We start from the raw sequence: 25,003 nt of genomic DNA on the forward strand, positions 1-25,003 counted from the left end.
AATGGCCTTTATTGAAAAAAGTAAGATAAAAGCATTTCCATACATAATCATGTGAATTTAGCATTCAAATTGGAAACTAATCGTGTGTTTTAAGTTGATTAAAGAGTAAAAGAAAGGGTCTCTTTCAAGACAAGAGGGGACAAAAAAAGAATGCTGTATAAGAGCAACTGAAAACTAAGTAGGAACAGATGTGCATGCCTTTCCCTTTAAAGAGTCAGCACAGAATTTATATTCTGACATTTCCTTTAAGAACAGGAGGTCAACAAAAGAAAAATGAAATAGTTGCATATTGTAAACTGGTCACAGTGACACTTGTAGAAAATATCAGAAGTAACAGTAAACGGGAAAATGCCCAAAATGTATGCATCCAAGGGAGGCTAAAATGCCCTTTCCTCACCTATTCACCTAAAGAGCTCAAATTTATCCTTCAAGTTCTAGCCCAATCATCACCACTTCTGGCAAATCACCACTCTCACTGCCAAGCAGCACCCAGTACCTCCTTTGTGCTCCCTGGCACTCCGCCCATGGCTCCATTATAACATTTGCCACACTTTTGGGATCATTTACACTTCTTATGTCTCCTCCCTTTCTTCAAGACTAATAAGACTATGAGTGAGTGAGTGAGTGAGTGAAGTCGCTCAGTCATGTCTGATTCTTTGCGACCCCATGGACTGTAACCTACCAGTCTCCTCTCTCCATGGGATTCTCCAGGCAAGAGTACGGGAGTGGGTTACCATTTCCTTCTCCAGGGGATCTTGCTGACCCAGGGATCGAACCCGGGTCTCCCGCATTCCAGGCAGACGCTTTAACCTCTGAGCTACCAGGGAAGCCCCCCAAAGACTATAACTTGTTTTTTTCTGTTATTCCTGGTATCTGGCAAAGGGGAAAGGCGTCTATCCACTTAATTAAGATCTGCTAAGATGTTCTATGTAGAGGCAACTGTGTCTGTATGTGAAGGACATATAAAAATCAGTAAGATACTTCTATAAAGAAGTAGATATCCTTCTGCAAAGTGCAGATAAAAAGCTTTGTTATTATATATAAAAGAAACATAGGAAGATTCTAAAAGGTGGAGAGGAGAAGGCAGACAGGCTAGGGACCTCAAGACCCAAGGAGCAACACTGCAATGAGTTTCCATGGGTTTTCTTTTAGTTCCTATACCCCAGACTTGTTGCTGAAAAAGTCAGCAACCTGGAAATTCCAACAAGGACAAAAAGAAGCCCCTAGAAAGGCCTGCTATCTCTCCAGCCAAAGGACCAGAAGAGGAGTGGCCTAGCAAGAAAGAAAACAGTAACCACTCCACTCCAACTAAACATCACCATGTCAGGAAAGACAGGGGTTTGCCAGGCTGTGAAGAGTTGCCCCAAGTTCTCTGCTAGAATAGCATCAGAGAAGGCTGAGTAGGAAACTGGTAATTTTATTCCCAATAGTGATTAAAAAAAAAAAAACCACTTTCCTTGCCACCCCTGTCCACAGCATCAGTGAAGACGACATGGGAGCACTAATGAGGAATCCAGCACATCCAACGGCAACCCACTCCAGTGTTCTTGCCTGGAGAATCCCAGGGACAGGAGAAGGTGGGCTGGTGGGCTGCTGTCTATGGGGCTGCACAGGGTTGGACATAACTGAAGTGACTTAGCAGCAGCAGCACATCCCAGGCAGGGAGGCAGTAATGGAGATAGAGTAGGATATTGAATTCCCACTCTGTCCAGCAACAAGGGTTTCTCCTCACTCCAAGTGTCAATAGAGGGTAAAAAATCCTGGACTCTAACACAACTGGCATTAATAGGATAGTGCCCCCCATTCTCCTGCTAAAGTCAGCTAAAGCAGAAAGTGTAAATGAGATCCACAGTCTCAAACATAACCCCTAAAATGTCCAGGTTTCAGCTGAAAATCATTTATTACAACAAGAACCAGAAAAATATTTTTGAATTAAAAAAGATAACAGATGCCAACATAAAGACAACACATGTAGGAATTATCTGACAAGGATTTTACAACATCCATCATAATGCTTCAATAAGCAATTATGAACATGTTTGAAACAAATGCAAAACTGGAAAGTCTCAGCAAAGAGAGAAAAATTCTCAGAAAGGAAATAAAAGCTACAAAGAATCAAATGGAAAGTTTAGAAACAAAAAATCCACAATACTGAAATATAAAAATCAATGAATGGGCTCAACAGCAAAATGAAATTAGAGGAAAGAATCTGTGAAATTGAAGACAGAGCAATAGAAATGAACAATAGAAACTACCCAATCTGAATAACAGAGAAAAAAGAGACTGGGGAAAAAGAAAAAATTTATAGAACTTCAGGGACCTGTGGGACTAAAATAAAATCAATGAAACTTTCTAAATAAGTAAATAATTTTCAGATGCAAAGTGTATTATCTAAAGGTTTTGGGGCCCCTATGCTATTGAAGAACAAGTGGAATGTGAAGGACAAATACAGACCTTTGGTATTATTAATAATATAACACTTAAATCAGACTTAAGTAGCCTAAAAAAATGAATGTAGCTTCTGAACATTCACAGGTTGGTACTGAAGGGTATATATACATATATAGTCTATGAAGTGAAGAAAATCAAGTTCATTTATCATGAGTATTAAGAAGATATAAAATGATGGTAATACATTCTCTTCAAATCAATGGAACTTCAAAATGAACATCTCAGAACAGTACAGCTCTGTTGCTAGTAGAGTGACTTTTATGTATAGAGGAAAACATTTCTATTATTTGGATGAAAAATGCTATCTTGCATGAGTTGACAAGCCCCATGAAATTTCACTAAGACAAGACACACTTTTAACGGTATAAAATAACCATTATTGGAGTTATTTTCAACCTATATTATCAGTGATCGGATTGGGAATATTTTTCTTTTTTGGTACAAATGTAGACTAAATTTTATAAAGGGTAGATACACTCAGTACAGATGGTCCCTCAAAGTTTAACCTGAAAGAATCATGAAATCGGAAGAAACCCAGTTACAATTTAAAAATAGTTAGCTTTTGAGGGGGTGTACAGAAGAGATAAAAATAGGGCTTCAAATATTTCTGCTCCCATTAACTTTTCTGATTAAAATGAAAATAAATGAATATCCAAGTTAAAAAGAATCCAGAATCACTCTTAAATTCCTGTGAATAAACTAATGAAACATGGTCTACTCCAATCCTATTCATTAGTCTAGTGTTTGTCAGCATCGCAGAAATTTATTAATGATAATATGATTCAAACATCTGGTGTCCAGAGAATGTTCACAGCTCCTTCTGCCCTTAAGAGAAGTAGAAGAGCAGTTTTAGGTATGATCTGTCTTTATTCCCAAATCTGAACAATTCTTACACATTCAAACACGTGTGAGACTCAGTAGGAACACTTTCCTACTGTTATGCGGAGGCCACAAGTTTCCCTGAGAAGGTCGTGTATCACAGAGGATTCCCAGTTCTAACTCTGGTCGACAGTCTCCAAACAATGCAACAGTGTAAATAGAGGATGTATAAAACAGAAGGCTCTTTCACAAAGATTTACTGCTGTGTTTTTGGAATAAAAAAAGTATCAGTCTTCTTGGTTAAAGGTTGGCAAATGTGTTTTCAACTTTAAAATGTCTGAAATTGGCTCTTTTCTTTCTTGATAGAAGCTGAGTCCGGTGATGTGTTCAATATCTGTGATCCGAGCTCTGTGTAGCTTCAACAGTTCTTCAACCCATAAGGATTCATGCTTCCCATGCTATGAGGGTGGGAAAGGAAGAAAAGTCACTGGACAATAGTCAGTCCACCTTCCCCACACTCTCTGCATCTCCCTCATTGTAATCAGCCATGACACCCTGTCTCTTAAATGGCAGATGCTATGAGAATTGTTAGGCATAATCCCTGCTCTTGAGTAGTTCACCATCCAATACATACCATTCATGTTTGTTTAGTAGATGTATCAAATCTGAGGAAAGTATATGTGGAACAGATATACAGTGCCTTGGTGCAAGAAACAACAAAGTATGGGGTTAAAAATGTTGGAAAACAGAAGTAACATGCCATGGTAGAAAGAATATGGGAATTAGCAGAAAGGAACTTGGAATGATGCCAAAGAACTGATGCCTTCAAACGATGGTGCTGGAAAAGACTCCTGAGAGCCCCGTGGACAGCAAGATCAAACCTGTCAATCTTAAGGGAAATCAACCCTGAACACTGGTTGGAAGCACTGATGCTGAAGTTGAAACTCCAGTGTTTTGGTCATGTGATGCGGACAGCAAACTCATTGGAAAAGTCCCTGATGCTGGGAAAGACTGAGGTCAGAAAAAGAAGAGGGCATCAGAGGATGAGAGGGCCGGATGGCATCACTGATGCAGTGGATATGAACTTGGGTGAACTTTGGGAGATGGTGAGGGGCAGAGAGGCCTGGCATCCTGCAGTCCATGGAGCTGCCAAGAGTCAGAATGACTGGGTGACTGAATCCAACAACTTGGATTCAAGTTCTACTTCTACCATCATCCTACCAGGTAAACTGAGGCAAATTATTTAGTATCTGAATACGAATTCTGTTACCTGCGCCCTCCTCACAGGGTTGCCCTAAAGATCAACCACAATGATGTGTGCAAATGAGCTATACAAATGCTAGTTCTTATCAGAATCAGTTATCTACACAGCTGCAATGAAGAAAGGGTTAGGGGAAGTGGAAAAATACACTTTCACTTCTGGTGAAGTAGAGAAGTTCTAGCTAATATGAGATCAAAAAAGAATTAAAAGCTTATGCTCTGGCACATGGAGGCAGAGATGGAAATCATACATCCATATGTTGGTGTAAATTTTTCTGAAAATGGCGACTGGAGAAAGTCAGATGAAGAACATATCCACTGGCTGGTGTGCTATGATTATACTTTAAAGACACACTTCAATAAAGGTTCATGAGCCCTGATGCTATTATTAGTTGCAAATAATAAATACAGACTTTTCACATAAAAGATCAATAATTTCCATTTTCCATTAGCTTCCAGCATCCACCACCCAGTACTGCTGTTATACTCAGTCTCCTCCACTCCAGCAACCCTCACTCTGGCTTGCAAGGGAAGAGCCTGACTCAGTAGACTACTTGGCCAGTAGATATTGGCCATCTGTTCCAGCATTTACATGAATAAATAAAAGACATCTGTTCTCTCAAGCCAAATCTAGCTAATCCTTAGTCACTATTTCAGACATGAAACAGAAGGGGTCAGTAAGTATACATGCTATGTACTTAGTCAGTCAGTCATGTCCAACTCTTTGTGACCCCATGGACTGTAGCCCACCAGGCTCCTCTGTCCATGGGGATTATCTAGGCAAGAATACTGGAGTGGGTTGCCATGCCCTTCTCCAGGGGATCTTCTCAGAACCCAGATCTCTCTCATTGAAGGTGGATTTGTTACCATCTGAGCCACCAGGGAAGACCAAGTATATCTGATACACCTTCAAACAATTCACTTTCTGGTTCAAATCCAATATTCAGTGTCTTCTAGTTACACTGCCATTATAGAATTTGTTAAATGCTTATATTTAAGTTATCAGTATGATAGCTTTTGGAATGGTACAGATGGAAAAGTAACAGCACCTAATTCAAGGCACTTAACATCATTTTGGTTAGTAAATTTGTAAGTATAAATCTATTGCAGCCCTTTTTTTTCCAGGGGAGGGCCCAGAATTTATACATGGATTAAGTGACTAAGCCATATGACGTCAACAAAGTTTTTACGTTTTGATCTTACTGTTAGTGCTTTTAACAGACAAGAATAATCTTCTTTGAATAAACTAAGAGGATCAAGTTTAAAACCATTCTATAATCTCAAACATGTATGTTCTAGTTATCTCTTCTTTTCCCACAGTAATGTCAGATGTAAGACATGCACAAATATATTTATATATCAATGCTTAAAGATAAATTAACAAAGGCCACTTACCGCACAGCTTTCACTATTGTCAGTCCTGTGAGGCAAAATGAAAGCCATGGTATCTAAATTTTCACACTGTAAGGGAGTCTGGGATGTGTTTTTACAACTTGTTAGCACAATGAAGAAGTGAGTTGGAATCAGAACTTCCAGATTACGGATGATCTTGCTGTTTCTGTAAAATATGGTAATATTCACTTTAGGAAAAAAATAACTATTCCCTTTAATGACTATTTCACTCAAGTATATTTTTAATATAATACATCCCCAAATAAAGTCCAGTCAAATAATTAAACATATTGTAAGAAGTTAGTCATCATAATACCTCAACATTTTCTGCCAGATGGAGAAGAAGAAGAATTAGAAGACATAGAAACACAATCCAAATAATGTTCTTTTTTATAGAAATTTATTAAAACTTTGTTTTTTTTTTGTAATTCCACCTTAATAAATTGGAATTGAGACATTAAGGGAAAAAAATCATCAATTTTGAATATGTATAACCAAGACTCTAAAGCATTACTGAGAATCTTTTAAACTCCAGGCAGTTATGAACAGAAAGTGAAAGAGAGAGAACTGGTTTGAGATTTTTTTCATTCGGGCTCCTTCAGAGAAGCTGTTGTTTTAACTGGATCTTCTTTCCTATTATATAACTGGTTTTACTTTTTTTTTTTTTTTAAATTAAAGCATATTCTCAAAGATGTCCCAAGTAACACCTTTACCTCATCTTAATTCTATTTCCTTAGGCCTCAAGACTGGATTTGTTTGGGAAAAAAAAAAAAAGTAGATTCATTTGGTTTTTTAGTTATCTTTCAAAATTTAAGGTAGTGGTGGTATCATTAAAAAAAAAAAAACACAATCTTATGTGGAACCATGATACATAAAGCAGATTAAAATGTGTTCCAGTTGAAGCTGTGAATGGGAAAGGCATAAGTTCTCTTCTTTACCCATTCTCCTGCTGCCACCTCTGAGGCATTTCCATAGGATCCTTATGCCTTAAAGAATATAATAAAAATATAATTTTACAAATGATGTGGTCACAGGTGTACGTGTGTAAACAGTAATCTCTAAGTCAGCCTGAGGGAGTGGTTCTCAGACAGGGGCTGAATCCCAGTGGATGTTTCACTCCACTTTTCTCATAGACGGAAGAACCAAAATTGCTTCCAAAGATTTTGCAATTGTTTTAATAAAGATCAACCGATCTCTAAAATGTTCTTCTTCTTTCCTTTATGAAAGCACCGCTGATGGTTTCTCAAGAAGGTCATTGTATCATTCAGAGACTGGAAGGGGGCAGGGAACAACCTTTAAAAACATAATATAGCCCAAGGACAGGACATAAATTGCTTAGAACAAACTAGGTCCAAGGTGGCAGACGATTCAAATTCCACTAGACTTTGGGGGTCAGTATACACTTACAGTAACACATCAGCATCCTAAATGACACCCCCACAGGCACCATGACAGTTCTAAGGCCAACCATAAAGACCAGAAAGCGGGCAATGCCCAATTTCTGGAAATACCCACCCGTTCCTCAAAAGAGCTGGAATACCCCTCCCACTCATTAGCCTGTGAAATTACCCACCCCTATAAAAACTGACACTCCATACCCTGGTGCCTCTTGCCTTCTGAGATGGCCCACATTCTATCTATGGAGTGTATATCTCCTGGAATAAACCTTATTTCTCTTTCCTATGGCTTGTACTTGAAGTCTTTCCTGTATGGAGCCAGCAACCCACACTTGGTGGCCATCTCGGGGACTCAGAAGTGATCTGTGACGTGGCCATCCTCGTCCACCCCACTTTCGTTCCTGCAACAAATTCCCCTTGCAGCAGAGTTGGATGAAACTGAAAGCTGTGACGTTCAACCTACGGAACACTGCGGCACTATGGCTTTATGTCTTCTGCTTCTTTGACTCAGGATGCCTCCAGCCACACTGTATCATTCTTTATCTTGAAACTGGCAGTTTGCTAGTTAAAACAGCATCTTCACAATAGCCACAGAAAGAGATTTTAAACACTGTTGTTATCTTCTTAACAAAAGGCCGAGTTCAGTATTTAATATGAGCTATAGAATTATTCATCTAAGCTGAGTGGGGGATAAACACTACTTTCATCCAAAAAAATATTTTACTGAACATCAAAATATCAAAATTAATCAGCTATTTCAAGGGGCTTCCTGCATAATCAGAAATGTCAGCTACACAAATATGAATAGTTAGATAGAAGAGGTTCTGCTGACTCAACTGGATGGTAGTCCCATTGGAGAGCTGTATTTAAGAGTAAATGAAATATGTTCTTACTGCTTCAGAGTCTCCAAGGAATCATAACGTCCGTCATAATCAGAATCAAACACAGGACCGCTAACAACATTAAGACCATTTCTTTCTTTAGCATAGCTCTGCAGTAAGGTGCCATGCAAGTACTGCCATATAACTGAAACAAGAAGGAAGACGCTACAGTGTCAAAAGAACAAGATGACATAAATCAACTATGAACCAAATTATGAATCAAAATTAGCATTTGTCTTAATTAGGGATAAAGTGAAGTCTGGCCAAAAATCCATTGTTCACCTTTTGCTCTTGGAAAGACTAACCAGCAAATGCTGAAGTCAATTCTACTTCAAGCATCCCTAAACATATGTATTATCATGAAGCTGAGATCACATATTATCATTAAGCATAAAAAATATAAGAACACAAACACGACAAGCTATTCAAATTTATTGTTAACATCTGTATTTTTTTTTAAATATTCTAGAGCAATAGCACCCCACTCCAGTACTCTTGCCTGGAAAATCCCATGGATGGAGGAGCCTGGTAGGCTGCAGTCCATGGGATCGCTAAGAGTCGGACAAGACTGAGCGACTTCACTTTCACTTTTCACTTTCATGCATTGGAGAAGGAAATGGCAACCCACTCCAGTGTTCTTGCCTGGAGAATCCCAGGGACGGGGGAGCCTGTTGGGCTGCCATCTATGGGGTCGCACAGAGTCGGACACGACTGAAGTGACTTAGCAGCAGCAGCAGCAGAGAATTTTTAACTATTCAAAAGCATTCTAGAGGTAAACTACAATAAAATTTTCCTTGTATGCTCTGTAAGTTACTTAAAGTATAAGTGTGTATTTATTCTTAAAAAAGCCAATAGTTACAATAATTAATAATGATGTAAAATCTATTCATTTTAAATTAAAAACAATTATCAAGAACTTCCAAATAGTTAAATAAGGCAACAGACTGAAATTTAATATCTATTAGTATATTACATTAGCTAGATAAGTTAGGGGTAACATTACATTCTTTTCCCACCAAAAGTGTTTGTAGACACTTAAATATAAAGCATAATAATAAATATGGGACTATATCATAATTCAATATTTATAGGATTTTTTTGTGTACTGGTATTTTTTAAGTTAAACAAATTTATAAGAACATATTTGATGTTTAGTCATTTAATTTGGAGGATCAGTCATTACATAGAAATCATACCTATAATTTCGGGAAATTCATTTGAAATTATGATATGTAAGATTAAAAATTTTACCTTGAAAACTCTGGTACATGGGCACTATATTAGATGTAAGTAATGCTTCAGAATATACTCGACTTGAACCTTTATGTAATTCTACAAAGAAAATAACAAGAACAACTATTTCATTCTTCACAAATCACAGTAAGAATTATACTTTCTTATGGGGGTATTTAAAAAATGGGCTATCATCTTAAACTCGTAACACTTTCCCAGGTACTAGATCAAGGCGGGAAATGCAATGTGATCAGGTCCCTTAAAAAAAAATTGGATCTTTTCTTCTTCAAGATGAAGAAACAAAATCTTTAATACGAAGGGCCTAAATTAAACATATTCAAATTTTACCTCATTTGCCTTATTTTCAACTAAAGTACATTGTGTCAACAATCTTTCCTTGAACTCTTTCACAGAGAAAAGTAAAAATGAGAACATCTGGCTTCAGAACACCTACTAACCAGAAAAAACATCACAAGGGATGTCTGCCTTGAAATGTGCTGTACAAGGCTTCTTTGTATGGACTTCTGGCTTGGACCTATTTTTATAATGCAAAAGCCAAGTTCTGACTTCAGAAGCTTGCTCTGGGGACTGGACTGGATATTGAGCATATTGACTGGAGTCTTCTGACTTTTTCCTTTTTAGGCTGGCCTCAAAATGTCTTCTCATTAACATACAGATCTGCCACTTGAAAAAATAGAACACGATTTCAAAAAAAAAAAAAAAAAGCCATTCCCCAGGGGCTCTGTATCAGTGCAAGAGCAAGCAAACTCAGGCTCTCCCTTTACCTCATTCTTTGACAAATCAGAGTTTTCTTTTTAAACAACAAAATGGTATGTCCTTCCTAAGAACCCTGATGCATCCTTTTGACCTGAGTTTCTCAAATTCTGTTTAAAAGAAATGCAGAAAAGTGAAGAATGTTCTATCTACTGTGGTTACCCTAAATCCATCACTCTCCAAACAAAAGTAAACAGATTTCCAAAACTTAAGTTTTAGATACTTGAAAAATTTCCCTAATAGTTCCATTTTCCACTCACAGTTTTCACCAATACATAAACAAGATGTACACGTCCCCATAAGAAAGAAAAGGAAATGGAAGAAAGAAAGAACATCAGGGAAAGGGAACATCGGTGAGGAAGAGACTTACGTGGTGGGGAGAGGAACCCATAGCTCAGTTTAGCGTTATTTTTATAAAATGAACATTTATGGACAGGACTAAGAGGAATTCGGAAATCCTGGTAAAGACAGTTGGAAAAGTCTTCTGTAGAGAAACTGTCCTGAAGAACAAAATGAAAAGGACAATCAGGGATGAGGCATACAGAACAGAACACTAGAGCTTTATAAATAATTAAAGGTGAACCACGTCATAAAATCATGCAGGTCTGGTTGTCTGTTCATGCCCTGCACCACTTTTCATTTTTCTATTAGCGTATTCATCTTGTTTCTAACCAACGTGTAGAAACTCTTTATAATATTAAAGATATTAATCACTTGTCATATATGTGCAAATTTTTCCTACCATGTTGTGCTACCTTTGTTTATAATATTTTTGTCTATTCAGTTTCAAACTTTTGTGTAGTGAATTGCTGATTTTTAGAGATCAGACTCTTCCATATTACACCACAGCCAAAAATGGTGGGGGGCAGTGGGGGAAAGCCATGGAACAGCAATTCAATATGAAAACCTCATGAGTAGTGATGACTCAATTTTTGCAGCTTTCATTATATAAGGAAACTGAAAATTCAAACAGAGTCCTAGGACATTATAATTAAGGTATTAAACTATAATAAATAAGATGGGGACCTACAAAAAACTGGGTAAACTGCTGTATACTGAGTTATCCAAAAAGTTCATTTGGGTTTTTTGAAGATGTTATGGAAAAACACAAGTCAAGTTTTTGGCAAACTCAATATTACAAAGTCAATTAAAAAGTGTTTGAAATGTTTGAAGATGTTCTTCAAAAATTAAAAATCAAATTAAGGTAGAAACTTTATGTACATATGTGAATGTGTGTGTGTATTCTCTCTACATACAGATACAAAAATTACATATATATGAACAATCTTAGTGAGTAGTAACAATAACTTTGTTTTTAAAATCTAACTGCTATAGTCAACTAAGCTCTCTCAAATCCCCTTTCTGTCCCTTAAGAGCATCCTATATCTCACCAGACATTTTCAATTTCTGAAAATCTGGTCAGTCTAGTTTAGACCCTGATGCTGGGAAAGAATGAGGGCAGGAGGGGAAGAGGGCGACAGAGGATGAGATGGCTGATGGCCATCACTGACTCAATGGACTTGAGCTTGAAGAAACTCCCAGAGATAGTGAAGGACAGGGAAGCCTGGTGTGCTGCAGTCCATGGGGTCACAAAGAGTCGGACACAACTTAGGGACTGAACAACAACTAGTTTAAAACTTTATTTCCAGGTAAGATCTAAATCTCATCTCCTGCCTCCATTCTCTTTCTCAAGCTCTATTTCTTTCCTCATTTGTCTTGCTACCACAGCATCCAGGGGGTGAGGGTGAAGGAGAATGGTGGTCTTATTCTGGAATATCTTCCCCTACTCCTTTCAAGGCTGAACTCCTCTAGTCTGGGTGATGGACAGGACCCCAGGCCTCTTCCTGGTTTGGTCTGGGAGGTCTCCCTGTAGGTGGTATATGCAGTGAGGTTACTGAGCTTCACTGTCCTCCTCCATCCCTGAGGGCCCAAGATTTGGGCAGCTGAGGGAAATCCTTGTACTTACACAGCTGTGTATTTAGAAATAATAACTGTAATTGATTATAAAAGTGATTTCATAAAATTATAAATTAGCATCATCAAATGTTAAAACCAAGGGAAAAAAAACAAAGCATGGGAGAAACCTTCACTGCATACTTTCATTTCACAAAGATTTGCTCTGAATGTCAAAGCCACGTAGGTAGTCAGTGGCCAAGCTAGAACAGGGACCTAATTTTTCTGACTCTCGGTTCAGTGATCTAATTTGGGAGCTGGTTACAGAGCCGAGATTGACAGTGAGAAATGATGCTGACAAAGTTTTGCTTAGTAATAATATAAAATAACCACGCAGAGGTAAAGAGGTGACAAATACTTGCATTTCTGTCAATGGTGTAGGATGTCCAAAGGGGCATCAGGATGTCATGGCTGTAACCACTCACAAACTGGTGCTGGTAAAGCAGACAGACAGTGCTGTTCTGGAGAACTCTGGGTCTTCCATAGGGTAGAGCGCCACGCTTAATGGTCTTCTCTTGGGTCATAGGGGGAAAGTGAAACCACCGTTCAAACACACTTAGTGTGCTTTGTATGGTAAGATATAATGATACACCCTCATCTGATTCTTTTCTCTACTTAATCCTACTGAAAAATTATTTGTAACTGCAAAATAAAACTACTTACAAAGAACAGAACCATAAATAATTTTAAAAGAACAAAAGGGGTTCACAACAGTGTGTGCCTATGTAATATCAATGTGATATTAAGATTATCACCAGAAGATACTACATGAGATTGCTAGGGATTTCAGTAATTAGGACTTATGTTACTAAAATTCTTTAATATTATCTTTATTACCTATTTTCCAAGACATAATATCAGAAGAAAGTTTCCTGGATGATGTGTATACTCAGAAAGCAAAAATTTAAAACTGAAATTATGAGACTACCCCCAAATGGAATAATAACACATATACCATTTATTGCCCTTTTCTCAAGCATCAGATGCTTTATAGAATTCTCTGTATATCACTGAATTTAATTCATATGGACCCCTATAAATTGAGCCTATATATTTATTTTACAGATGAGAAAAGAGCAACTTATAGGGAACAAATACTTTTTCCATGGACATACGGTTTCTAAGCTCATATTCAAACCCATATCTACTCAGTTCCAAAGGTTGTCATTTTTCACCATGACACTTTGCCACCTTGGGGTCATCTAAAATTTCTCTAATCTGCACATTTATAGAGATTTTATAGAGAGAAGTCCAAGTCAAGAGCATGCAGAATTCACTTTTTTATTCCAGCAAGAAAAAACTGTTAGCCAAGTAACTTAAGGATCTGAGACTGTGCCAAGGACCATCAAAGGGATGCTAAATATCCACACTTCATCAGTTGTCTGCATATGCTTAATTTTCGTTCAAGAGTTACGAAGAAATAACTTTAGATAAATCAATTTATACTACCTTATAATTAAGAACTAAGTGAAACAGAAATTTAGGTATTTTAAATGGAATCTGAGGATCTACTATTATAACATAAACCTATAAATATCTTCAAAATCTCAAAATACTCCACTGAGTCCATAAAGAGTGATTCAGCTTCCACTAATTACATTACATACTGCTTCCACTGTAAACACCCCTTCCTTCCTTATGACTAACAGTTTAGATTGTCAAGCTAAAAAGTTCACCCAGTTCATCAGGTGGTCCTCCACTACTACCTTATTTTATTGGTTATTCTCAAACAATGACCCCAGACTAATTTTGAGCTTCACATTGTTGAGAAAAATCCTGCTTACCTTCTGCCATGGTCAGATTCAACTGTGTCTGAAAATCCACAATTGTCAAAATCTAAAAAATTAATGTTACAGTTTTTGAGGATTGAAAAATGTGCTTTAATTTTATAACAAATTACTTTTATAGCTTAAGTATTCCACCATAGAACAAAGATAAAACAACCATTCTGTACAAGTGAAATTATTTTTTTGAAGAAGAGGATAAAAACATAGGGATAATAGTTGCAAAAAGACAAAATTATTAGCACAGCAGAACATGTCATTAAAAATAAGAATATAACTACTGTTTATAATTCTTGTCTCTACTCTTATGGTCTTTTACAAGCACATATTAAGCCTAAAACAAAACATAGAGCATAAGATGACCTACTCAAATGTCTGCTTTTATGGACACGATCAATTTTGTTTATAATTTGTCATATATTTTCATCTCCTTACAACAATTACATATTAAGATAGGAATAAAAATGAAGTGTAATAAATTCATTTCATCCCTCAAAATGTTTTCCTTCTAAATTTAAAACAGGTTGGGATATATTTTAGAGAGGGAATACTGAGATTGGTTCATAAAAGACCTCATGGCTAGGAGGGCAGCCCGGATTCTGGGATTCAGTATATTTCAGAATTCAGCTAGAATTCTTGCAGCCTGCAGCCAAATCAAGTCTCAATACAAGGGGATTAAAAATACAGCGAGTGTAAAAACTAAGACGGGGAAAATAAAAAATAAAAAGGTTGGCTGGCATATGTCACTAAAGTTGAAAATACATACATTTGCTCCCACTCACAAATTTTAATTTAATCATCATGTATTACTGCAGCATATGCTATGCAGAAGGTGCTATAAAATCATAGCCACTGGGCCAAATATTTTCAGAATACTTACTGAGGGATGACACGAGCAGTCAAGGCTCTCCCTGGGGGCTCTTGTGAAGGGGCACTGGACCAGGGGGCGGACTTCTTTGGGATGCTTTGGAGTGTAAACGGGATTGCTTAGAAGATGGTTAAGGCTTCCATGAGTCCCATTATTAGGAGCTGGTGTCAAATTCAGTAAATCTGCATAATTCCAAGAATGGTAAATAAAGATTTACTTAAGAAATTTCAAAACTAAACAGTAGTTTTGCACAATGAATTTTATTTTTTAAATCCAAATCTATATGAGTCCTTAACTCTTTACCTAAAATAAAACTAAAAATCTCTTTCTCAGGTTGTAGAATATTTATGATCAGGCTATTCTTGATGGAAATACTGATATGCACACTGTACTTCTCTATAAAAATCTCTAAATTTTAATGTAAACAGTAACTATAGTTATCCCCTATTCAATGCTTTATTATATGCCAATCATGCTAAATATATTTGTTGTCAATATTTGGTAGATGAATACAGAGAGACATCATTTCATCATTATTCAGTCATTAAGGCATGTCTGACTCTTCGCAACCCCATGAACTGCAGCACGCCAGGTTTCCCTATCCTTCACTATCTCCCAGAGTTTGCTCAAATTCATGTCCATTGAGTCGATGATGCCATCCAACCATTTCATCCTGTCATCCCTTCTCCTTTTGCCCTCAATCTTTCCCAGCATTAGGGTCTTGTCCAATGAGTTGGCTCTTTGCATCAGGTGGCCAAAATATTGGAGCTTTAGCATTAGTCCTTCCAGTGAGTATTCAGGGTTGATTTCCTTTAGGATTGACTAGTTTGATCTGCTTGCTGCCCAAGGGACTCTCAAGAGTCTTCTCCAACACCACAGTTCCAAAGAATCAATTCTTCAGCACTCAACCTTCTTTATGGTCCAACTCTCACATCTGTACATGACTACTGGAAAAACCATAGCTTTGACTTGATGGAACTATGTTGGCAAAGTGATGTCTCTACTTTTGAATACGCTGTTTAGATTTGCCATAGCTTTTCTTCCAAGGAGCAAGCATTTCATTGTACTTCATTTTATTACACTCCAGAGATATTTTTTACAGTTGAAGGTCTATGACAATCCCACATTGTGAGATGATGCTTAGCATGTTTTAGCAATAAATTACTTTTTAATTAAAGTATGTATATTTTTCTAAACATAAGCTACTGCACACTTAATAGACTACAGTATAGTGTAAAAACAGCTTTTATATGCACTGAAAATCAAAAAAATTCATGTACTTGCTTTATTAGAGTATTCACTTTATTGCAATGGTCTAGAACTGAATTTCAATTTCTCCAAGGTGGGCTTCCCAGGTGGCACTAGTGGTAAAGAACCTACCTGCCAATGCAGGAGAATTAGGAGATGTGGGTTCAATCCCTGGGTCGGGAAGATGCCCTGGAGGAGGAAATGGCAACCCACTCCAGTATTCTTGCCTGCAGAATCCCATGGACAGAGGGGCCTGTTGGGCTACAGTCCACAGTGTCGCAAAGAGTTGGACTTCACTGAAGCGACTTGGTACATATGCACGACTGGAATCAGCATGCTTACTTAGCTCAAGGTCTCAAGTTACTAATATAGTAGACCTGGATTCAAAATCAGCTCAGTCCAAGTCTAAGACTCATGCTGTTAATAATAATAATAGCAAACACTTACACAGTAAAGCACTTATTATATGCCAGGCACTGTTTAGATGCTTTAGGATATATTAACTCATTTAAGTATTCAGGCTCCCACTAAAAGAATTATGTCAATACTTAGGACACATTTAAGGTTTTATAAATTCCAGTACTGTTATCAGAAAAAGGAAGCAATATTTAAAATGCAATATTCAACCATAAAAGCTCTAATTTAGAAGGTATGGAGTAAACTAAGAATATAGCCAGTGTGTTCTCCTCCATTTCTGCAACCTTGACATTGTCGTCCATTCAACTATTATTGCTACTAGAGGATCCACCTGTTTTTTCTACCTTTCACAACCTCCAAACTCTTTTCTCTGGCTTCCACCCTGATCTGGTTCAATTGTCATCTCATTAAGTCTAGGGCCTAGCAAAGTATCAGGCACTTACAATTTATAGACCATCTGCTCTGACTGTTATATTTTGCCACTGTGCAGCCTAGTAGAAACATCAGATAGCTATGTTTTGCATATTTTTTCAATGACTCTGGGTCAGGAAGAAGAAAGGTGGAAATATGAGGATCTTGCCTTATCATCATTTCCTGAAAGGTGCCCAATATGTGACCTACTTTTGATAATCTATTCCAGCTCTGTGTTCAGAAGGGAGAAGAGCTACCTGTTCACACTTACCACACATTAAGTTATAGACTTCAATATTTTCAAAGGAGTCAACTTCAGTGCTGTGCTTGAATCCAGGTCCATAGCCAATAAAGAGGGCCTACGTTGGCCAGAAAAGAAACTGGTCACTAAATAGTTGGTCACTAAAAAGGTATTTTTTTGCCCATTGTACATATACAAACTGGTTATATTAAGATAAGTGGAAAAATACTGTGCCCAGTGGCCCTTCTAGGATACTATTTTAATCCCTGTTCCACATTTAATCTAAAGACATCTAAGATATCTTTCTTAACTTTATTACAATTCTGAACCTGACAATCAGAACAAAATGATGATTAAATCTTTTTTAAACTGTGAAATGGGATCTAAATCTTACTCTGCCCACCATACACCATGCTGTAGGGATCAAATTAGATAATGATATGAGTGTATTTTGAAATTTTTACAGTGCTAGGCAAATGGAAGGTATTATCTTTATTTAGAACATAAGTATGTTATCTTCCCACCTATTAATTACTGCCTTTTGTTTACTGTGAATCAACATTCTCAATGAAGTACAAATAGATGAAAAAATAATTATTAGAAATATAGTATGAAATGTGGGCTTCCCTGGTGGCTTAGTGGGAAAGAATCTGCCTGCCAATGCAACAGACACAGGTTTGATCCCTGGGTTGGGAAGATCTCCTAGAGGAGGAAATGGCAGCCCATTCCAGAGTTCTTGCCTGGAAAATCCCATGGAAAGAGGAGCCTAGTGGGCTACAGTCCATAGGGTCACAAAGAGTTGGACACAACTGAGTGTATGCGCGCGTGCGTGCACACACACACACAAAGTGTAAGTCACACATTCAGGAAACATAACTTTTTAAAATTCTATTAATGTTCAAAGTAAAACAGCTATATGAAAGTATGTGCCTCATTAATTCTCTTTAAAGACTCATAAGGACAGTCTATGTCTTTAAGTCTAAAACTTTATATATCAGTTTTTTCTTTAGATATAAACTATAATTTTTAAAGTAGAATAGGTTTACTCACTTGCATATTCAAAAATGTATTATCAGAGCCATGGAATCCATCTCCACAATATTCCCTTTTTGAAGGATTCCTAATTGTCACATAATACGAATTAATAATGCAAAGTCCACTCATAAAGCAAAATCGACACCCATGACATTATTTCCATTAATAAAGAGCAACTATTTTTTGATATTTAACAATTTATTTGTAAAAAGTATACCATTTAGCCTAAAGAAATGTTTAGAACATAGTAGATGTTCACTAAATATTAGTTCTCTCATGAGGATAAGGACCTTCTCTTCTTTCATATTCTTTTTCTAAACACTGAAAGCACAGTTCTCTAATAAGGGAGAGACAGTGTAATTCTGTTGACTGAATTCTGGTTCACTGTTTAGGTTTTGCTGGACAGAGGTATGTATTTATCATCTCTGGCTTCCTGGCTTCCAAGAGTTAATGATCAAGTTTGCGACGTTAACAATATGCACAATCCAAATAATTTGCTGAACATACCAATAAACTGAGGTTTATTGATGGATTTAGTATAACAAGAATGAAAAAAACAGCTCTGTCTAATGAAGATGGTAATTGCTCATTATTATAATGTAAAGAGCTTTTGCCAATCATTTGTTAGACTTTGAAGCTATTATTAGGCATAACCATAACATGTAGAAAAGACACAATGGCAAGTAGAACATAAGAAATAATCAAGATGGATGTGAGGGGACAGAGCAGTGGTTCTTAGCTGGAAGTGGCCCCCTCTCACCAGGGAATTACAGCAATGCCTGCAGATATTTTTTGTTGTCACAACTATAGACAGTACTTTTTTATCTAGTCAGTAGAAGCCAGGGATGTTTTCAAATACCCCACAACACACAGGACAGCTCCCTACCACAAAGAATTATCTGATCCCAAATGTCAATAGTCCATGGTTGAGAGAAACTGGGACAAAAGAGAATCATACTTGAAGTCTTCATATTACAACATCATTGGAAAGGACCCAATGGTCCTTTCAAGGACCTTGAATGACTAGGTTTACCTGGGAGACTGTCAGAACTTACAATGCAAGTTGCCACTGAGGATCCAAATAGAACGTCAAGGGCTCAATTCTGTCATTTTTGGCAAAATGCAAACGCTTGGGTAAGAAATATTTCAGGTAAGGTTTGAAGTGCTGGTTTGGTTCCCGGCACTGAAATTGTAAGAGACAAAGAAGAACCATTATTTCCACATTTTCTAAGTGTAAACTGCTCTTGAAATTGCTTCCTAAGTCCATATGAATTTTTTTCTCCCAAATGTTTAATCAGTATGCCCAATAAGTCATAGATGCAAAAATAACTGAGTTTTCACTACTTATATAATGTATAATTTGCATATTCTCAACTATTGTATATTCTTATTTTATAGGAAATCATAATTATTGCATAAGAGTCCTAGTCCTCAATTTAGTCCTTAGATTGAGTCACTAGTTTATATTTATGTTACTACTGATAATCTATTTTCAAATACTCTTATAATAATTTTAAGAACTTTCTTTAAAATTGTAAGAATTTTCATCAAGTAAAAAAATGGAATATAGGTAAATCAGCACTAGGACAAAAGTTTAAGAAATCAACATAAGAAAAACTGGTAGGAAATATATTATAATGCTAAGTGTTTGTGGTAGTATGGCTACAGGCTTTCCCTTCCTATTGTTTTCAATTATTTCTTGTACTGTCATATAAATTTAATAATGTCAATAAATAAATTCTTAAAATTTTAAAAACCTACATTATTGAGATACGTCCTTAAAGACCTTTAAAAACTACAGGGCATTTAAATGTTGGCCCAGATATCACCCCCCAAAAAAGAAAATAGATTAGGTTAAAATCCTATAATCTCCCAATCAAATATTAAACTTTCTTCTAAATATATTTTATATAAAACTAGCAACAAAACGGTAATAAGGAAAAAAAAGATACTCACAGAAAGATTTTTGGCAATGCCTTCATAATCAACTGAAGAGAGGTAAAGATAAGAATAGTTGAATGGTATGCTACCATTAAAAATAATACAAAAATATAGCACATCAGACACAAATCCATTTAAAACAATCACATACTACTTTAATAATTTTTTTAAGTACTAATTAAAACTTGTTATTGTACAAGTTAGAGTCTATGCTTTGGGTTACTATGTCAATATATGTGTATAACAATTTTCCTGGAGGGAAATCTACTTCTCCTCACAAATATTCAAGCCTAACTACTGAAACATATAGCACTGCATATACCCAAACCTAATCCAACACTGATGACTGTCAGAAAAATCTCTTTTCTCTTTCCATTTCAAAGGTAATTATAACAGAATGATAAACAAAACTGCTCTTAGTATTTTAGAATTACCGAGGATGGTAATCGAAAAGAAGGGTATAACAATCAGTTCTTAACCAGGCTTGATTTTCAAAAGAATGAATATTTAAAATTTCCTGTCAGTTTGGGTATGACATGTGGTCAAGAGAGAATGTGAAATTTCTTCTTCTCTGCTCACAAGACACATTCTCATTGTTTTTTGGAATAGTTAAAGAATGTCATTTATGAGAACAGAAATTAGTTGCTTATAGAATTAATCATCTCAGCCAGCATTCCTCCTCATAATGGAATATTATCCTATAACACCTGTAAGTTATTTTAACGAAATAATATTAATTAAAGTTGAATAAATGTAGCTGAAATTTTGAGCTTTTTTCCTTATAAGTAATCTTGAATCCAACAAAAGCAAAATATGAAAGTGAAAGTGTTACTCGCTCAGTCGTGTCTCTGAGACTCTTTGTGATGCCATGGACTGTAGCCCGCCAGGCTCCTCTGTCCATGGAATTCTCCAGGAAAGAATACTGGAATGGATTGCCATTCCCTTCTCCAGGAGATCTTCCCAACCCAGGAATCGAACCTAGGTCCCCTGCATTGCAGGCAGATGCTTTATCATCTGAGCCACCAGGGAAGCTCAAGAAAAATACACATAACATAAAACTGTACCAAGCTCATCAAATAATATTCTTAGTCATGAATAACAGGTAAGTGGTTAGACTTGTGCCCTCATATCCAGTCCCATAAAATCCCTTTGGGTGCAGAAAGCCAGTCCTGGATATTTAATCATGAAAAAGAAATTAATTGATCACCTTTAATTTAAAGATTTGATTCAGAGGAATGTATTGTAAATATAGAGCTTTCCCAGGTAGTGCAGGGGTAAAGAATTCACCTGCTAATGCAGGAGATGCAAGAGATGCAGGTTCAATACCTGGGAGGAAGATCCCCTACAGTAGGAAATGGCAACCCACTCCAGTATTCCTTCCTGAAGAATCCTATGGACAGAGGAGCCTGGCAGGCTACAGTCCATGGGGTTACAAAGAGTTAGACACAACTAAGCATGTACACACTAGTTATAAATATAATCATATTCAAAATTAGCACAGAGATATACTTACATGAATAGTATTTATCTGGAACATCAGAGGGTCTCAGTCGAGCTGCGGGTCCATATACAACTTTAACATCTTTAATATCTCCCAAGTATTTATTCAGATACACATATTTCTTACAACTGCCTTGTTCCATGCCTAGGAGAAAAAAATAATCCCCAAACATGTCACGACCTTAATAAAAAACCTTTAATTTGTAGGACAGAATTGCTTTCACTTTCAGAATTAAAATCAATAAACATGAGGTCAGCACTCATGATGGGCTTCCTAGGTGGCGCTAGTGGTAAAGAACCTGCCTGCCAGTGCAGAATACTTAAAAGATGTGGGTTAGATCCCTGGGTCAGGAAGATTCCCTGGAGGAGAGCATGGCAACTCGCTCTAGTATTCCTGCTTGGAGGAACCCATGGACAGAGGAGCCTGGTGGGCTACAAGTCCATGGGGTCACAAAGAGTAGAACATGACTGAAGTGACTTAGCCCACATGCATGCAGCACTTGTGATAGTTGAACATCTAACAGGTAAGACACAGAGTTTCACATATATCTACCACTTCACTTAAAAAAATATTTTCCCTTCTCTCCATCTAAAATTAGTTCAGTGTTTCTTATTTATGTATAACAATATTTTTATGTGAATGAGGGAGAATATCACAGTTTTAGCCTGAATATGAAAGCACAGTTATTTTCTCAGAATCAACTAGTATATTAACTAGGAGTATAAAACACTCATCTCATTTTCAGACTGGAGGCTTCTTTAGAATACATCTTCTTAGGACTGTTTCTAGAAATAGTTTTCAATAATTATTTCTGAAGCAAACAATAATAACAACAAGAACAAACAAAAAGAAGCTTTTTCTGATTTTCCTGTATACACATCACTTTTACAGTCCTGAGTCTGCATACAAACATGTTCTAAAGGTCACAGTAAGTAAGAGTTAGATCAAAATACTGCCAAAATTAACACATACTCCCTTTAAAAGTCAGATTTATCATTCTAGAGAAAATTGAAGAAGCACATAATAATCTGTTCAAAGTATGCCTAAAATGTTTAGAGTAGATTTACCAAAATTTAATATTGAAAACATTGTTTTAACTCTCCAAGTTCCTGATGTAAGTCTTCCCCAAATCAGGAGATAAGTGCATTGTGGTTAATAAGCTCTTAGGTGTCTGTGAGTTCTTTGTTTCACTTGTACATTATATTTAATGTAGTGTTTTCTAAAGGTTCTCCACAAGGAATAATTAGCTATAAAAGTCAGAGGAAATAATAAAACATTAATCAATCAAGTCAACTTTTGGAAGCTCCATTTAACCTGAAGGATAAATGAAATAAACCCAGGTTACCATGATCTGAAATAAGGATGAGGTTCAAGCATCTATGCAAGTTCAGCTCCTTCAGACCATCCATCAGCATGCCAACTATGTTATCAACCCTCTGCAAAGCTCTGATGACCTAAGAAAGGGAAACAATCTCATGTCACACAGTTAAAAGTATTCACGGAATGCTTCTTAGAGTTCTGTGTACTTAATTTTTTAAAACTAGAACTTCTAGGAATAAAGCCCATTATTTCCAAACAAACTGCATTATTTTGCATACGAATGTCACAAGGACACAGAATGGCATATGGTTTTGGCAAACTGCCTTTGATATTTCTCTCCTCCTCTGTCCCAGCAAAATCACCCGAGGGAAATTCTTGTGCAGCTTTACCTATAGCAAACCAGTCTAATCTTTACTTATAGTCTGTGTATTTTACTCTATTACGAAACACGCTCTTTCAACATGATCTCACATTGACTGAAAGATATCCAAGTACATGGACTGGAATTTTTAAGTATTAAGATAAAGTAGGTTTTGATGAGTCAATAATACTAGCATTTAACCAAGTTTATAAATTGATGAATATGATTTAAAAAGCAATGGACTGGACCCTGAATGAAGATGAATCAGAAAAGCAGTTATGTTGAGAAATCTTTCAATTCAGTTCAATTCAGTCGCTAAGTCATCTCTGACTCTCTGCGACCCCATGAATCGCAGCATGCCAGGCCTCCCTGTCCATCACCAACTCCCGCAGTTCATCCAAACTCATGTCCATTGAGTCAGTGATGCCATCCAACCATCTCATCCTTTGTTGTCCCCTTCTCCTCCTGCCTTCAATCTTTCCCAGCATCAGGATCTTTTCAAATGAGTCAGTTCTTCACATCAGGTGACCAAAATACTGGAGTTTCAGCTTCAACATCAGTCCTTCCAATCAACACCCAGGACTGATCTCCTTTAGGATGGACTGGTTGGATCTCCTTGCAGTCCAAGGGACTCTCAAGAGTCTTCTCCAACACCACAGTTCAAAAGCATCAATTCTTCTGCACACAGCTTTCTTTATTATCCAACTCTCACATCCATACATGACTACTGGAAAAACCATAGCCTTGACTAGATGGACCTTTGTTGACAAAGTAATGTCTCTGCTTTTTAATATGCTGTCTAGGTTGGTCATAATTTTCCTTCCAAGGAGTAAGCATCTTTTAATTTCATGGCTGCAGTCACCATCTGCAGTGTTTTGGAGCCCAAAAAAATAAAGTCAGCCACTGTTTCCACTCTTTCCCCATCTATTTGCCGTGAAGTGATGGGACCAGATGCCATGATCTTAGTTTTCTGAATGTTGAGCTTTAAGCCAACTTTTTCACTCTCCTCTGTCACTTTCTTCAAGAGGCTCTTTAGTTCTTCACTTTCTGCCATAAGGGTGGTGTCATCTGCATATCTGAGGTTATTGATATTTCTCCTGGCAATCTTGATTCCAGCTTGTGCTTCATCCATCCCAGTGTTTCTCACGATGTACTCTGCATATAAGTTAAATAAGCAGGGTGACAACATGCAGCCTTGGCGTACTCCTTGTCCTATTTGGAACCAGTCTGTTGTTCCATGTCCAGTTCTAACTGTTGCTTCCTGATCTGCATACAGGTTTCTCAAGAGGGAAATCTTTAGTGAACAGAAAAGTAATACTGGTCTTAAAATTTATATGATCTTATAATCCATTACAAAATGATCCTTAGACTTACTTGTAGCCAAACTGACCTAGAGATGGATCTTGATAGTGAAAGAATAAAAATTATACTAGCATCTGGCCAATTGTTTAGACTAACACAGAGGTATGGGAAACTTCCCTCAGTCTGGTGATGTCAGGACTGCACTGTCGGCCATGCATCTCCCACCTCTAAGAAACAGATCTCTGCTTCTCTGCTGAGCTGATGGACAGAATCAAAGCCAGGGCACACAGCGTTGTTAACTACACTGAAGCCACTGGAGATAGGTTTTGCTGGAAAGAGTACAAAGGGTGGAGTGTGACAGGTCTCATTTGAAATTAAAAATACAGAATTTAACTCATCATTTGTTCAATTCAG

At 37.0% G+C, this 25,003-nt stretch overlaps 1 protein-coding gene across 1 annotated transcript in view; it reads right to left on the minus strand.

The window, feature by feature from the left end:
* Positions 1–1,875: 1,875 nt before the first annotated feature.
* The window catches only part of ENPP1 (ectonucleotide pyrophosphatase/phosphodiesterase 1), a 72,208-nt gene continuing 49,080 nt past the window's right edge, over positions 1,876–25,003 (minus strand). The window contains exons 12-25 of the mRNA XM_006076996.4: positions 22,952–23,060; positions 21,619–21,750; positions 20,121–20,152; positions 19,220–19,347; positions 18,180–18,249; positions 17,160–17,247; positions 14,825–14,994; positions 13,945–13,996; positions 12,523–12,674; positions 10,578–10,707; positions 9,452–9,532; positions 8,213–8,345; positions 5,926–6,088; positions 1,876–3,728 (exon numbers count right to left, since the gene is read on the minus strand). Coding sequence (XP_006077058.4) covers positions 3,558–3,728; positions 5,926–6,088; positions 8,213–8,345; positions 9,452–9,532; positions 10,578–10,707; positions 12,523–12,674; positions 13,945–13,996; positions 14,825–14,994; positions 17,160–17,247; positions 18,180–18,249; positions 19,220–19,347; positions 20,121–20,152; positions 21,619–21,750; positions 22,952–23,060 — 1,611 coding nt within the window. The 3' untranslated portion in view covers positions 1,876–3,557. The remainder of the gene's footprint in view (positions 3,729–5,925; positions 6,089–8,212; positions 8,346–9,451; positions 9,533–10,577; positions 10,708–12,522; positions 12,675–13,944; positions 13,997–14,824; positions 14,995–17,159; positions 17,248–18,179; positions 18,250–19,219; positions 19,348–20,120; positions 20,153–21,618; positions 21,751–22,951; positions 23,061–25,003) is intronic.

This window comes from Bubalus bubalis, chromosome 10 (genome assembly GCF_019923935.1).
Source record: "Bubalus bubalis isolate 160015118507 breed Murrah chromosome 10, NDDB_SH_1, whole genome shotgun sequence".
Lineage (NCBI taxonomy): Eukaryota > Metazoa > Chordata > Mammalia > Artiodactyla > Bovidae > Bubalus > Bubalus bubalis.